This window comes from Gouania willdenowi, chromosome 22 (genome assembly GCF_900634775.1).
Source record: "Gouania willdenowi chromosome 22, fGouWil2.1, whole genome shotgun sequence".
NCBI classification, from domain to species: domain Eukaryota; kingdom Metazoa; phylum Chordata; class Actinopteri; order Blenniiformes; family Gobiesocidae; genus Gouania; species Gouania willdenowi.
The window spans coordinates 4,239,211-4,256,247 of NC_041065.1; the positions used below are offsets into that span (position 1 = coordinate 4,239,211).

Consider the following 17,037-nt stretch of genomic DNA (forward strand, 5'->3'; position numbering starts at 1 on the left):
GATTTCATTTGTTGACATTTTGAATTTGTCTAAATTGTCTGCCTTTGGTATGTTAGTTGCTGTGCTGCGTGCCACACAGACACACACACGGGCTCGAATACATTGGTAGGTTGTTGGACTGTTGAAAAGCATAAAAAACATATTCAATCATCTCTGATTTTTCTCAAGTTGATATCTGCAAATGCCAAGAAAAAAATACACTTACAAACTTAAGTTAAATTGGTGATTTTAAGGTTATATTTGGTTAAGACTTAATTTTAAAACTTGATGGAATGGAAATGACAATCAAGAGTAGAAGTCTGACAATATTGTTGGTTACTTCACGTTATTCTATTGGCAGCAATGTTTCCCTGTCAGGTATATAGTCACATCTGTGCCACAATACTGGTTTATGAGAGGCACATGAGAATTCATAAAAACACCAAATTTTATTTTCAAGTGTGTTTCACCAGATTGCAGTCAAACTTTTAAAAGGTTTTCCACATTTAAGAGTCACATTTACAGACATAAATACAAATGTGTGGTCAGGCCAAAACTATTGTATGTGATGTAGTTGAACTAACATGTCATGTGGACTTCTGCACTGCAAGGTGTGAGAACTTGAACTTATTTTACTCTCATCTGAAAACACACGTCAGTGAAGGAAAAGCAAGAACTTTACAGTTTTATCCACATTCACCTCACACATGAGTAGGAGACATAAAAATGATGCAGAGGAACATCTGGTTGATTCAGTTGTGAATCCCGGCATCTCACAAGAGAGTGAACAAAACCAGTCTGATATACATATTGATCCTCCCAAGGATGCAGGTGAAGACGAGCAATCAGAGATTTATGCAGAAAATGCAGATGAACCCCAGTTCTTGAGAAACGTACAGTAGCTCTATTTTATTTGAAATTGCAAGCAAAGTTGTTGCTTCCATCTTCTGTCATTCAAACAATTGTTGAAGATTTTCAAGAAATACATGATATAAGCCAGTCCCATATGCTTTTCAAACTGAGAGAGAATCACTGAAAACAATCACTGAAAACTGAGCAGAAAAGAAAGACTGTTTTTAAGAACAGCTTCAATTATGTTGAAACTGTTCAGATCTGTTTAGGTCAGAATAAGTCAGGCAAAGAGTGTTTCGCTCAGTAAGTCCATATTAAACTAACGATTGAATCTTTTTCATTGTGAGTCAGTTCAGTACACTCCAGTGTCCATTCTATGGATGTTATTCAAGATGTGTGGGATGGCAGAAATATTGCAGAAAATGTGTTCTTTTTCTGACAGACAGACAGACAGACAGAGAGCTCATTACTGTGCTTGTGATTTTATATCAGGATGCCTTTGAAGTGGTAAACCCACTGGGATCTGGAAGGAAAAAGCACAAAATACTTGCAGTGTATCAAACTCTTGTAGATTTACTGCCACACAGTAGATCAAGTGCTGACCACATGCAACTTGTTCTTCTCTGTAAAGAACAGGACTTTAAGTATTTTGGACAACACTTGATTATGGGCCCCCTGGTTAGTGACCTGAAAGACCTTGAGCTCAATGGTGTTACTCTTTCTGATGGAAAGATCTCCAAAGGGACTTTAGGTGCCATTGCAGGTGAGAACTTAGTCTCAGATAACATAGGAGCAGGAGTTTACACTTCTGTAGATTTTGTGATATCAGCAGAGAAGAATTCAATGCAGATCCTCTCATCCTGGGCACTAACCGCACAATACAGTCTTACAATGAACATGTTCAGAGAAGTGAAGGACAGCCCTTATCAAGTGGAGGTGTTACATTTGACTCTGTGTTTAATACACTCTCATACTTCCATGTATGTCAACCAGGGTTACCCCCATGTCTTGGCCATGATCTTTTTGAAGGTATTGTATCCTCTGACTTAGCATTGTACATTAACCATCTAGTTAAGGTGGATAAACAGTTCAGCTATGTTGAGTTGAATCGGCGAATAAATCAGTTCAAGTATCTTGGTAAGGATGCTAATGACAAACCTCCTGAGGTTAATCCAGAAGTTGGAAAACTTGGTGGTCATGCTGTGCAAAACTGGTGTTTTCTCAGAATGTTGCTGGTCTTGATTGGAGACAAAATCTAAAAACCATGTGACAACGAAACGTTTTGACTGATGAATATTTGTTTTGTCGAAAGCAAGTCTTTCCTGACCATCCACTAAAGCCTAAACATCATTACGTCAGTCATTATCCAGAGCTCATTGTCCAGTTTGGGCCACTTATTCGTCTATGGACAAACACACATATGTTAAGCAGTGTTTAAGAAAACTACGTAACTTTAAGAATCCATGTTCTACTCTTGCAGAGGGACATCAACTTCTGCAGGTGTTTTTGAGTGCTGGTATCTTCTTCCCTCCAGCTGTTTTTGCTGAGAAGGGGACACAGTATTTCATCAAGTGACGACAATGATGACATAAGAAGTGTAGTTGCACATTATCATTTTGAGCCTGTAAACACTATAATAGCCCATGAAGTGACTGTGAAGGGTACAAAATACAAAAACAACATGTTCATTGTGATCGATGAAGATGACGAAGGGGTGGTAATTGGAAAAATCAAAGTGGTTCTCATTCACAAGAAGTCAGCTGTATATTTTGTTGCAGAAAAATACCATGCCATGTGCCTTCCTCACTTGGGTGTCTATAGCCTTACAGTTATGCAGATAAACAATTGTTTTGTTAATCAGGAGATTCTGCTAGATTACGACCCCTTGCCTGAATGCACTGTTCATGGTAACTCAGTGATAATTCTTCACCATTCGCTCCTTTCATTCCAGAATGGCCAACTTGAGTGAGGAAATCAAAGAGACAATCTGCAAGACCTTGCCAAATCTCTCTGAAGAAGTCCAGTGGCAGTGTCTGAGCTTCAGAGCTCTGGTTTGGAGTCCAAAGAAGATTTCAAATATATAGAGCAGAATGACAATCTGTTACCTGTCAATCAGCTCAGAAAACTATTGAATGCCTTCAAATTAGGTAATATATGTCTAATTCAGTGTGGCATCTAAATGATGATGCAAAACGTTTACTTGTATGTACTAGTACAAAAATGGAGTTACAGATGTAAAGAATTGGTGCATAATTTAGTATATTTTTTGATAATTTCAGAGGAAAACAAAGGCCATTTAAATTCTGAATACACATTTGGCCAGATGTCTGCAGTGGCAATGATACGGCACATTAGTACTGTACTCTAAATATTTGCTCATTTTTTTGTTTCAGAGACCGAAATAGTGACATTCACCAATGAGTAGCGTGTCATCTGCCTCTACGTCTCCATCATCACCAGACACTCCACCTCATTCTGGCACATCACATGCATTATTTTCAAGCCAGGAAGGAAACAGCAGTCCAAGTAGCAGATCTTGCACATGTAAAGTACCAAAAACATGGCCAGAAACATTCCAGGTCCCTTCGGAACAAATGCCACAGGAAATACGTTCCGCAATTAAATATGGCAAGAGACCTAAACCAGTGGAATGACGCCAGATGATAAGAATACTTGCAGATGAAATGAGGAGGTATGAAGCCAATCCCACTCGTTCACAGTGCTTCACCGTGGTTCAAAATATCATCAGACAGTACCCAAAGTCTTTTGCTGATATGACGCCTGATGGGTCACTTTTGAGTGGAGGTTATACATCACTTTTGATTGAAGTGAAAAACCGCATTGAGAACTTGAACCGTACAGGAAGCTACACACACCACTGAGCTCTAAATCCAGTTCCACAAACAAGAGGGGCCCTAGTGACAGTTATGGATGTACAAGATTTCAGCCAGAGCTCCCTCCAGAGGAAACTATCGAGACTGTGGAGCAGCATTGCCAAAGACTGGAGGAAATTTACAGACAGGAGGGTGCAGGTGGTGCTGAAAGAGCAGAAGTTAAAAATTTAATGGAGCTCAAATTCCCCCGCCCAGCGCCCTACGAGAGCCGGAGATTGGCACCGGCAGACCCCCGCGACCCTGGTAAACAGGAATAAGTGGGTATGAAGATGAATGGATGGATGGATGGATGGAGCTCAAATTCTGTCTACAACAACGTCATATACAGTAAATGCACTTCCACCACCTGACATTGAAGATATGAAAAGCAAATGGCCTTTTCTTTTCATTCAGGTATATCTACACCCATTTTGAGTTGCTTACAGACATCAACGTGCTTGGTAGTTTGGAACTCAGTGTGGAGGAATGTGGGAGAGCATCACAGAATACTTCAGGGAAAATCCTACAAACAAAGATGTATTTTTCATAGTCCAGCGCCTCATAGCACACTTTGGAGAGAAGCTGACAGGGCTGATCCTTCTTGCAGATGTAAGTTTATGTTCTCTTTCTTGCATGTCTTTTTGCTACATCTATTTTTCCAGCAGGTAAAGGTTATTCTCACCTATGATTGTTTATTGTTTCACAATATAGATGTCTTTGTTCTTTACAGGTGTCTACTTCTGCAGCTGACATCGAGGCAACCCTCACTCTTCCTGCAAGCCCTCGTCTGACACTGCTTGGTATGCATTTCATTTTCATTGTTTCTTATATCAGACAGGTCATTGTTCTGAAACTTTATAAATGACTACATAAAGTTAATGATGTTGCTGTTACTTGACATTTCAGGTGAACAGAGCAAGTCCCTATTGCATGCTGGATGGTCACTCTGGAGGGGCGTGTACTATCTGAGGGCATCACACCATTCTTTATGACGGGACTGGCCACTGTGTTTGCAATCTACTGTATATTCAACCTTCAATATTAAGAAAAAGCAGTTTGTACTCTGGAATTAATTCAGAGGTAAGACTCCTTTCATTTCCTTGTTATCATTATAGATTTTAAATTGTATTTATTTAATTGTGGAAAATTGAAACCTGAACAGTCAAAGACCATTCTGTTGCACACAAACAGGTATAGTTTGGATTTTTTTTAACATATGGTGGTATTTATGAGAAATTAATCAGGAAACAAAAAAACCACAACACAAAAAAAGTAATTCTGCAGCTTGATGTTCCTTTCCTGTTTCTTAGAAATATTTGATCAGATCACACTGTCTATAGGCATCGATTGAGGTGTATGTGATTTTGCTCCAGTGCAATGTTCAGCAGATAGAATCGTTCCAAGATAGCAAAAGATTTGATAGAAAAATTAAGCTGAAAAATTACACAAAATATTTCATGATATCAGTACCTGTTAATTAGTTATATCACCTTGTGTTAAATAACTATAAAATGTAGTTTTCCATTTAGGGCGACCGTGGCTCAGGTGGTAGTGGGTCGTCTTCTGATCGAGAGGTTGGGGGTTCGATCCCAGTACCTGACTATGTGTCGAAGTGTCCTTGGGCAAGACACTGAACCCTAAGTTGCTCCCAGTGGTAGACTAGCGCCTTGCATGGCAGTCCTGTCCCACTGGTGTGTGAATGTGAGAGTGATTGGGTGAATGAGCTGATGTGTAAAGCGCTTTGAGACTGCTTCAGTGTGGGGATAAAGCGCTATATAAATCTAGTCCATTTACCATTTACCATTTAGTCACTGACTGAGAAGATTGTTCTTTGAATCAGGATGTCCACACCAACTCAGACAAAATAAAATAAGACTTTTTTTTTGGCAAAGCACAAGCCTAATAGGACTAACATGAGCATGTCACAAAACTCTATAACAGGGGCCTACCTCAGGACCTCTGTTTAAGAGGTAAACAGGACCATTTCATTAGCTAAAACTGTCCAAATATAGTTTTTCCTCAAAGAAAAGGTTTAGTTCCAAAGACAGTAGAAAATACATTGTAGTAAATCTGTATGCTGTAGATATAACTACGTTTTGATAGAACATACTGTATGTTTACCTCAGGGCTATTTTAAGTGGGGGAAAAACAGCCTACTTATAGTTTCTTCACCTATTTTTAATACGTTCTTACTGATGTTTATTTTGATAACAGGCTTAATGCACATTTAAAATTTTTTTTTTTGTGTTTCTCCACCAGCACAGACAAAAGGCCTCAACCCTCATGGCCCTAAACCACAGCCAGATGTGCGTTACGACAGTTTGGGACACTGGCCGCTTCACTCTGACAAAACATGACACCTTTGCCCAAAGGGTGTGTCATGGTGGAAGTGTGGAAAGGTTTTTCCGTTTGAACGCAAACCAGGAAGACTTCGTAGGATTTCACCAGAAGTAGATCGACTGCATTTCTCATGTTTCTGCATCTGTATAGTGCAACAGCCCAAATTATTTTACAGCAGTGTTTCATTGTTTGATGCAAAATGTTCCTCAATTCAATGAAGAATTTAAATGTTCCACATTCTCTCTTAAAAACATTCCTGTGTTGAAATGCAAATAATCAATCATCTATGGCATTCCACCAGTACTTTTGTTAATAAACTGTTAAAAAATGATAATTCTATTACACTTTTTTACACCGTTTGTGGTATTGACCGTAATTTTGCACTTAAACCATGAAGTGACTATTCAACTATTTGGTCATTTCTGAAATATTACTCACCCAAGGACATGAGAAATGGAAATAAATATAAATAAAATCATTGATTTTATATTCTTGGTGGGATTGTTAAAGGGTCGGAGACAATACAAAATTGGCCCTAGGGCAAAATGTGGCCCATGTTGAGATGTTTGCAGTAAAAGTGTTGAAGTACAAGGATGAGTATTTTGTTGCTTTTACATTGGTAAGTAGAGTGGACAACTCACTTTATGACAATCATGCGCGATGGTTTGTGTATCCGATAAACTATTTTCGATACTGGTTTGGAGGAAAAATGATGTATTTATTAATTAAGAGAATTTCCATCTATCAATATTTGCTCGAAGGTTAATGATAAGCTGTTGTGTGAGAGATAATTAAAACTCAAGGATGTTCTGTGCCATCGAGTTTAGACTCTAGACGTCCATATGTTAGATAAGACAACATGGGAACTGAACGGCAAGTCACCATGAACTAGGAACAACCAAACTTCTGCAACATTTGTTTGTATGAGCATGAAAATCATCATGGACAAGTCCTTTAATAAAGTTTATTTGAAAAGAATCTTCAACTGTCTATTCCTTTTCCAAAGTAAACAAATAAATACACCAAAATACCAGTGCTTAGACAACAAACGTGTTGAGATTTCAGAAAGTTTCACATCACTCACTCAGTTCTGTAGAGTTAATTGGTGAAAGGTTCAACACAAACCTTTTTTTTTCTGTTTGTGAACACTTTGGAGTTTTCTGGAAGTCTTTCGTAGAACAGGAGACTTGAATTTAGCCAAAGTCCGCGTTGGTTGATTAAACATCGGAGACCACTTGGACATAATCCTTCTTGACTTTTTCTTTGAAGGTTGAAAAACTCTTGCAATCCCAATAACTCTGAGTTTGATTGGAGCTTCTGAAATTCCTGCCATGTTTCGGGCCTGGCAGCGATACTCCCCAGCATCCCTGTACGATAACGCATTCAGGCTTATTATTGACCACCGATCGCCCACTCGAGGAGATCCCTGCATCACTGAAAGACAAAGAAGATCAAGAGCTGGAGCAAATAAACATTATTCAATGGTCAGCGGCCTCAGGGCCAGGCAATTTTAGGCACAAGACAGCAGCTGTTAGCGTTTAAAGGCAGATTTTAATACATTGTCAAATATTAAATTATTAAGATGAAAAACTGATATTACAAAGACAGCATGGTACAGAAGCAGATTAGGGCCAATTTTGATGGAGAAAATGATTTTGGGCAATTCAATAATAAAGTTGAAATATGATGTTGAGATAAAAGTAAAAAAGACTTGATTAAAGTTGAAATTTTGAAAATGAACTCAAATTACAATATAAAGATTAAAGATAAAGGCTTGGTAATAAAGTCAAATTTACGGAAGCTGACGAGGTTCAATTAACCATGCAGGGGTATGCTGTATATGACAATAAACAGCAGATTGTATCAGTCTACAAAATGCTGTGTATAGATTATAGAATGTGTTAAACTATACCTCAGAGTTGGTTTTAACAACAAAGAGATTCTTTCTCTTTTAGCTCATAAACACGGCGTTGTAATCTCTTTAAGGATTTAAGGCAAAAAACTTAATCTGTTGAGAAGAAAAACTAGTCAAGTTTGGAAAACTCTTATCACGATAAATCAACTTTATTCTTGATTTGCTCAAATGTATTTTCTCCATTAAAATGTTTTGGTGAATCGTGTGGTTGACTTTTCAAAACATTGAATTTCATAGGCTTGCTGTAGCTCCACCTTTAGGATGATTGGCCTGTTTTGTGAGCTAAGAAAATATGGGAGGGGACTGGAATTTTGAGCAAAATAGACTTCCTTCCAAAATAAACCTGCAAAAAATGAAGCCAAAACCATTTGTGGATCAGGACCCAGAAGTTTTTATTCTCAGGTGCTTTTAGTTTGATGATGATGTCTATTTAGCCCTAAAACTGTACATTATGTTCCTCTTAAATGTACGTATCATTTTAAAGCCAAAACTTGAAAAAAGATTGAAGTATTTAAATCATATGTTGCTTTATTTTTTACCTTGTAAACTTAAAACTTGTTGTATTTCTTGTTTTTTATTTAGAGGTGTATTTTTTTTTTTTACTGTTGCTAGATAGTCTTTTTTTAATATTTTGTATCCTCTCTTGTTCATGCAACACATATTGGTTGAAAATATTAATATGTAATACTGAACTCTCGCCTGGACAGTTTGGGTCAGACTGCCCTAAACAGGCCAGATACCATTGTACACTCACCAATGTCTCTACCAGAAGAGGCTCCACTATGTTTTAGACTATCGCTATCAGCAACATACATAACCCTGAGAGCGCAGAACAGCAGCAGATTCACTGAGGCACACATGATGAAAGTTTGTTTACCTCCGAATCCCAGACCGATCTGTTCCCCTAAACGGGTGCGGGTTCCCCAAAACCCAAACAGATTATATATGTTCTGTTTACGTGCCTCGATAAATTCTCAGATCAAAGTTAACATAGTTTTTTGGAAACACCCATAAGGCGGTGCAATAATTAAAAGTATTAGAAATTGGTTTTATTTACTGTCCTAACACAATAAGATGCACAGGTGAGTAGGGGTGGGTTGATAGATAAAAAAAGACACTTACAACTTTTTAAAATCCTTGGCAGCTGTTCAGCATTCTCAACGATGTTTTGTTGACAACAACCTGCACAAAAATCACAATCTGTGTTAAGCCTGAGATGGTTCTGCATAAAATTGATGCTGTAGCCGCACGTAGCGCTCTACGTAGACATAGACCCCCACACCGTGACAGTGCGTAAGGGCTGTGATTGGTTCGCTCCAAACCTCAGCCCCGGTCACTGCTTTTTCCAGTCACACTGCCATGTTTCAACTTTTAGCGTAGCGATACGAGAGTTGTTGCTACAGTGGATTGAGTTACAAAGAGACCTTAACGGACTAAAAGTGGCAGAGTTTTATTATTTCCTTTCATGGCTGCAGCAAGAAACACCACTAAACGGAGACAATCACAGACAAAAGTTGTGTGTTTACTGTTATTATCACTACTACTGCCTCGTCTCTGTACCTACTGTGTGTGTGTGTGTGCGTGTGTGTGTGTGTGTGTTGTAAACAATGACCAACATGCTGTGGAGGCTGCCAGAGGAGCAGACATGACGTTATGTTTTAAGCTAGTTTTACGCCGCTGTCCCGTTCTCAACTCGCCACTTCCCGGGGCTGTGGACCAGGTTACCTCGCTGCGCTCTCTCCACTCTACGGCGGGGTTGGAGCCTCCTCACCCCTGGGGTGACTGTTGACCGACGCGGTCAACAGTGTGCTCAGTGCGCATATGTTTATATTGAAAAATAAAGTGCACGTTATGAAATCGTTGTTTTCATGTTTGTGTCCAACAATACAGACAGTACAGCAGGTCAGTAATAATTCCTCAATAAATAAATAAATGCTAAAAAAACATAAAACATTGTTTTCTGTGACCGGAAGATAAACAAGTGCTTTTTAATGTTCCTCTGAGGGGTGTTCCATTAAGGCGGGTTAACAAACTCTGAGTCTATCCATAAACTCTGGGTCAACATACCCCGCGATGGGAAACTCTGGGTATCTGATTCCATTACAGCTGGTATGAAGTGGGTCAATCAACCCTGAGTTTGTAAACCTTGGGTTACTGATGTGCATGTGCGCGATAAAAAACCATCATCAATGGATCAAAGACTACTCAAACTGCCATGACAACCAAACGGAAGAGAGTGATTTATTCACCCTGATGGGTGAAATAAGCTGGTGTTTGATGAATATGAGTCTGTTCTAAAGGTGTGTTCAGTCTTCAGTGACTATAGTGGCTTAAATCACCTGTAATTAGTCACACTTTTTGGTCACTTCATCACTTTATTGCTTCAGTGACGTGACGAGCGGTGAATAATATGAATAAAATGTGTCTGAGGAGACGTGTCAGCAGCATAGGATGTCTGCATAGAGTCCTCCTGTTACACTGGATATAAAGACAGTGGCTGCTGCTTCATATCACATCATTTGTATTAATTCTCAATGTAATATTGTCGCCAGAGTCATCTCAACGTCCTAAAAAATGTCATAAAAAAACACTGAAGCGGGACGGGAACCCACGACCCATCGCTTTCAAGAGCAGTGTCACACTTCACTGCACCATCATACCTTCAAAGATGTATGATCTGCAGACTTAACTTTATAACAATATAAAACAATAATCGGTTCTTAAAAGTTGATTTATTTAAATGATCATCTCCTCCTTTATATTATCCACAGGTTTGTATTCAGTGAACTTTACTACAGACGTCAGTCGATGTTTTAATGTAGATCAACATCTCAGTGTCTTTCACTTAATGATCTACATCTACAATGTTTGAAAGAAAATTACCGTTATCACAAAAAAAAAAGAAAAAAAAGACGTAAAGCAACACAACATTAGTAATGATGTGAACACGTCTGTGGTGTGTGATGTTACTAATGTGTTTCAGAGAAAAGTGTTAAAGTTTACTAAAGTGTTAAGAAACGATGTTCAGGTGGGCGGAGCCAGGTAGAAACCCAAGGTTTCTTTGATAAAACCTGCCAGCGACCAGGTTTAGTTCACGGACAATGTTGCCATGGTAACATACTCAGAGAAGAACATACCTCGCTTTATGGAATGGGATACTCAGAGTTTCCCTCATTTGAGCCTGAACATACTCAGAGTTTGAACATAACACGCTTTATGGAATAAACCTCTGTAACCACACACAGCCACACCCCCCTAGCGGCATGGCGGCCAATCGCAAAGCGATGCGTTCCCTCGACGCAGAATTACAGTTGGCCAACCTCTGCATCATGTTGCTGGTGTAGGTCCTGATGCAGAACCATATACCAGGCTTTAGTGTTAGTGTTTTTTTCTCTTATTAAGACTCACTGCCGTACGAGGATGTTTTGATCCATGTCAGGGTTGGTGTCGGGTAACCAGTGGCATCACATCGTAGGATGACGTTGCTACCCAGTGGAGAGACAACCTTGGTGGCCGCGGGCTGAACTGACGGCCTCGTACAGCGGGAAAAGTCTGTCTGGGTCAGCAGCATCCCTGCCTGACCCAGTGACCTGCTGCACATCAGCAGAGGATCCATCAGAACCGCAGGACTCCCCACAGACGAGCACAAAGACATCAGCATGGAGATCTGGCAGTCACACAACCAGGGGTTGTCATGGAGACCTAGGGGATGTGGAACATCACATCACTCGTAAACACATCCGTTCATCTGTGTCATGAATGCCACAATGTTACAATTTACCCAAAATCCTTCTTTGTACTAGGACTGTTTGTTGCCCTGGAAGAGGAAACCAGAGGTCCAACAGTTCAGCTGGTAAAACATTGAGTCTGAGCAAAGAATAAAAACACACCAGGATCAATGGACCAGAGGTGTGGAGGGCATCAGGCCCTGCAGCCCCCACACCATCCTTTATCACAGCAGAGACACATGATCAACATTAACCAGCATTAGAATAATCAACACAGGGAACAACAAAGGAACTCTGCTTGTGTTTTAAGACGGTGGGTAACTTCTTATGAGCTGCCCATTGTTATAAGATCCTGGTTGGTTCAGCTGTGTTTAGGAAAGAAAAATGATTCATGGATCAATGCAATCCTTTCATTTACTGATGACATCCTTTAGGAAAGATATAGATTTACATCTGATAGACTGATCTACAGTCAGTTGTGTTTCTTTTTTCCTGCTTGTTCTGTAGCAACAGTGTTGTTTTTGGTCTGAAATATGAATTTTAATTCTTCATATTTTTAAAGAATTATTGTGATTGCTCTACACATTTCTCTGTGATTGTAACTGGTCTGACGCAGCAATCTCCATCCTTGTCACAGAAGTGCTCACGTATTCTGGCTGAAATCAAATCGCTCAAGTGAACATATTTATATCCTGCGTCATAGGACAGGGGCTCTCTGACAGAGAATGTTTGATTATGTGTAGTCCGCTAGGTAACTGAGATTTTCCAAATATACATATTTTGTGTATTTTTGTTGTCATTTTGTAAATTGTCATTGTAATTTTGTGTATTTCTGTTGTTGTTCTTCTGTACACTTTACTGCCATTTTGTATGTTTTTTGTTCTCATTTTGTGTATTCTTGTTGTTGTTTTGATTTTTTTTTGGAGTCATTCTGTTTTTATACCGTCTATGTGTCTGTGTGAAATGAGTCATTTTCTTCTCATTTGGTGTATTTTTTGTGTACTTTGCCATAATTGTTTTTAATTTTTTTGGAGTCATTGTGCACAGAATTAGTCCGGGGGTCTCATGTGGCCCCCGGGCCCCCGTTGGCCTGTGTGTGATCCACACAGAGAGTTAAGGAGGCTACCTGTTGCTGGACAGGTCGAGGTAGGTGACATTATGGAGAAAGAGAGCAGCATGAGGCGGGAGGATAGACAGACGATTGTTGTGGAGACTCAAAATCTGCAGCTGGGGCGTGTCCCGTAGCCCCTCCCACGGAAAGGAGGACAACAGGTTCCCATCCACGCGCATCTCTCGCAGCGCTTTCAGGTTCACGAAGCTGCTTGGGTGAATAGAGGTGATGGAATTGTATGTCAGCCACAGGTAGCGCAGCTCTGCCAGGTTGTAGAAGGCTGCCCGGGGCACTGTGGAGATCAGGGTCCTCTCCAGACGAAGTTTGAATGCGTCTGCTGGAACACTGACGGGAACAACTGAAATCCCAGGGTCACTGCACTGCACCAACCTGCCATCAACATGTTAAAAAAGATCAACTTTAGTCAAAAATAAACATTGAAATGTCAGATTGTTTTTAAAGTTTATTCACATGAAGGAATCAGAATCAGAATGACGTTCAGACAGATCGACTAAAACTACTCTTCGAACTTTTGTTTAAAACTACATCCAAACTGTCTGAGAAACAGAATAGTCACTATTATTGATGTGATTTCCATTGTTGATTTAAACTGTTCATATGATCAGATCTACAGCAGTGCTGTGCTTCTCTTAAAGGAGCATAAAGGGTCGGATCAAGAAAGCAGACTCCATAGTGACACAACGGCTGTTAGGGTAACTGCAGTCATCAGCAGAAGCTGGCACTGTAGCGCGCGTCAAGTCTTCATAGTGTAGCTGATACTGTGACTAGAGAATGGATACCCAATAGCACCTGATGGACTGGGTTCAGATAGAGATTTAGAACTGCTGGTCTGGAATGGTCACAAAGTGTCTGCGTGCAGTGTTCTTTCCATTCCTACAGCAGCAGCAGCAGTATCTGTATCTGTATCTGTATCTGTATCTGTAACTGTATCTGTAACTGTATCTGCATCTGTAACTGTAACTGTATCTGTAGCTGTAACTATATCTGTAACTGTATCTGTATCTGTATCTGTATCTGTAACTATATCTGTAACTGTATCTGTATCTGTATCTGTAACTATATCTGTAACTGTATCTGTAACTGTATCTGTTGCTGTAGCTGTATCTGTAACTGTATCTGTATCTGTATCTGTAACTGTAACTGTAACTGTAACTGTATCTGTAGCTGTAGCTGTATCTGTATCTGTAACTATATCTGTAACTGTATCTGTAACTGTATCTGTATCTGTATCTGTAGCTGTATCTGTAACTGTATCTGTAACTGTATCTGTATCTGTATCTGTATCTGTATCTGTAACTGCATCTGTAACTGTATCTGTATCTGTATCTGTAGCTGTAGCTGTAGCAGTGTGTGCAGCTTCAGCGCAGCAGCACCATGGAGCAGAGGAGGACAGCCTTGAAGCTTCCACTGTTCATACAATCCTTTTTCTGTATAAGAACATAGCTTATCTTTAGCTATGACACGTGGATTATGTAAATAGATCCACTGGGTCTTCCACACACTGCACGCCTGTTTGTGTGTGATGTTTGCTTTGTTACCCCGTGCAGGCGTGCATTGATCTGATGTTCACACTAACAGTTAATATGTCGTTTGTATGAGGAAAAAATTAGGTTTTAACGCTCAGATTAGGTTATAAATATTTGAATGCGGTTATTCATTTACTTGTTCATGCAACTGTTTACTGCAAGACCTGCACATGCCTCCACGGAACACAAACAGTACTTTGGTGCACTGTGCTTGTGTTCTTTCAGTCTCCAAGCCTCCTCCTCCTTCTTCTTCTTCTTCTTCTTCTTCTTCTTCATTTCCGGCAGAGTGGACAAAAACGTGCATCAGCATCATTGATGTCACGTCTGCAGGAATACGTGGGAAATTCGGGCCCGAAATAGCAGAACAAAATGCCTCACACATTGTGTTCAAGGCAATAGTGATAAATGTGTGTGGCCTCATTCTTCTTAGTTTTGAACGCTTCATCACCCATTAGCATTAAAAGACTTCAAATGAATGTTTATATTTAGGTTATTTTTTATCCTATGCTCTTTTAAAAGTTCATGCACAGTAATGATAATGTTCAATCAATAAATCAATCAATCTTTATTTGTATAGCGCCAAATCATAACCAATGGTATCTCAAGACACTTTACAGTAGAGCAGTCTTAAGGACGGACTCTTCATTTTATGGATACACACATATGCATATATACGTATATACACATACATATGTATCCCACACCCAACATGAATTCATCATGGCGGCAAGGAAAACCTTCTGTTAAGCAGCAGGAACCTTGTGTGGATCCCATTCCTATGATGAACAGCCATCCACGTTATGCTGTGTTGGGTGTGTGCAGAGGAAAGGGTGGAGACAGAGTTGTTGAGACTCTGTAACTCCACACTGAGGATCCCACGGACCTGCAAGACAAAAGCCAGAAGGAGTACAGGAGCAAACACACAAGGGAAGAAGCAGACATAGAGGGAGTGTTTGAGAGAGGAATGGGACCCTCTCCGGTCCCTCTCTAACCTAAATGACTTCTCTCTTAACGCCCTCTCCAACCTCTCTCCAACCGAGCATGCCAGACCCCCCCCCCGGCAGTCTATGCCTATTGCATCTTAACTATGAGCTATGAGCTGGTTCCTAACTAAAAGCTTTACCAAAGAGGAATGTCTGTGTTGTGTCCACACAGTCAAACAAAGAGTGAAGTCATCCCTACTGAACCTGAGCTCTGCTAATCCAAGGATCCACGTGCAGCTGCACAGCTCTGGACATGATTGGACCACCAACAGAAGTGAGTGGAGAACGTGCACGAGAAGCAGCAAAAGCATCCTTCATGAAAGCAGCGCTGAGCTAATGTGGATCTTTGCTTTCTCCATGTCCCTTCCTCCTCCGCGCTGTGAGAATGTGTACACGTTGCAGAGTGAAACTGAATCCCAGATTAGCCGGGATTACACTATTTACGAGCAGTGTGTAATCCCCCACCTCACAGTTAGAGGAACAAGTCACAAAATCATGTTCACCCCAGTTCTCCTCACACGACCTGTGACTCACAGGCTCTGAAGCTATTACAATATCAGAAGAGTTGGATAAACATAGAAATGTCTCACAAAACACAGCTTTCTACTCTGTATATTGCTTTCCATTTTGAAAAAACATGCGGCCCTCAAAGTAAATGCAGAAAATGACTCCAAAAAGACACAAAATTACAGGAAAATACACTGAGGGGCTACAAAGAAACACAAAACAATAAAAAATAAATAAAATAAAAGCAATGTTTCTAAATGACGATAAAATATAATTGCACGGGCTTTGAGCATGTTTCCATTGAAGGTTGTTTTGAGCAGGAGCCTCATAACTAGGGTTGGGTTCAATTATAATTGTAATCCCATAATTTATCATTAATTACAATTATGGTGTAATTTTAATTGTAATTGCAATTTTAAAAATCTGTTGCTGTCGTAATCGTAATGAAATTGTAATTGACTTTGTAATTGTAATTGCCACAACAATGCTATAAAAATTGTCAATTAGAAATAACGCAAAACTGGGGAACTGCATTACAGTTCTATGTACAGTTCTACACCTACTGTATGTAGTTAACAATTATTAAAATGTGTTTCATTTCAAGCATTCCTACATTTTACCATTCAAAAATAATTAATCTAGGGGTATACAGACAGAAAAAAGCCTCAGATAGTAAAACCTATATTTTCATTGATTACGAATCCTAACAAGGAAACCAATAGATAGGTGAAGTGTATCAAAGTATTTAACATCCTGATATTATAAGGTTTATAGTTTTTTCAGCTAAGGTGAACTGTTTTCAATACATCATAGCGAAGAGCTTAGACGCCTTCATTTTTGAGTCAGTGTACCATTGAGATATATTTAAACTTGGGGGTCAAACAACAAGCTCCCTGTTTCACTGATATTTGACAGCTGATTTAGGACTCGTTATCATAAGAGATGCTAACAGAAAGCTAACACAAGAGGAAGCTTAACTTTTAATAGGTGATGATGTGGATGGTAAAAAAGAGGTGTAGTGTGGAAAAAAGGTCTTCATTGAAGCTGACTTGCAAAATAATACAAAGTTTATTAAAACAAGCACTGAAGCAAAAACAGGAGAACTGGAGACATCAGTTCAGTGAGAGCAACCGGGGTCAGATCATGCTATGAAGAAATCCAGCTCGGTAATCACATATATGGACTGACGAGAAATTTGAAAC

The 17,037-nt window shown here is 39.7% G+C and overlaps 1 protein-coding gene across 1 annotated transcript; it reads right to left on the reverse strand.

Moving 5' to 3' along the window:
- Window positions 1-9,628: 9,628 nt before the first annotated feature.
- LOC114456283 (leucine-rich repeat, immunoglobulin-like domain and transmembrane domain-containing protein 3) lies at window positions 9,629-15,583 on the reverse strand. The gene is made up of 5 exons (XM_028437932.1): window positions 15,528-15,583; window positions 12,814-13,188; window positions 11,760-11,776; window positions 11,368-11,661; window positions 9,629-9,741 (listed from the first exon to the last, which is right to left on the reverse strand). The coding sequence occupies exons 1-5, from the start codon at window positions 15,581-15,583 to the stop codon at window positions 9,629-9,631; spliced, it is 855 nt and encodes a 284-aa protein (XP_028293733.1).
- Between the last annotated feature and the right edge of the window lie 1,454 nt (window positions 15,584-17,037).

Coding starts and splice junctions, on each gene's coding strand:
- LOC114456283 (XM_028437932.1), bottom strand. CDS start 15,583: ATGTCCAGAGCTGTGCAGCTGCACGTGGATCCTTGGATTAGCAGAGCT. Junction 13,189..15,527: donor ATTAGCAGAGCTCAGGTTCA/GTAGGGATGACT, acceptor TGTTGATGGCAG/GTTGGTGCAGTGCAGTGACC. Junction 9,742..11,367: donor CAAAACATCCTCGTACGGCA/GTGAGTCTTAAT, acceptor GTCGGTCAACAG/TCACCCCAGGGGTGAGGAGG.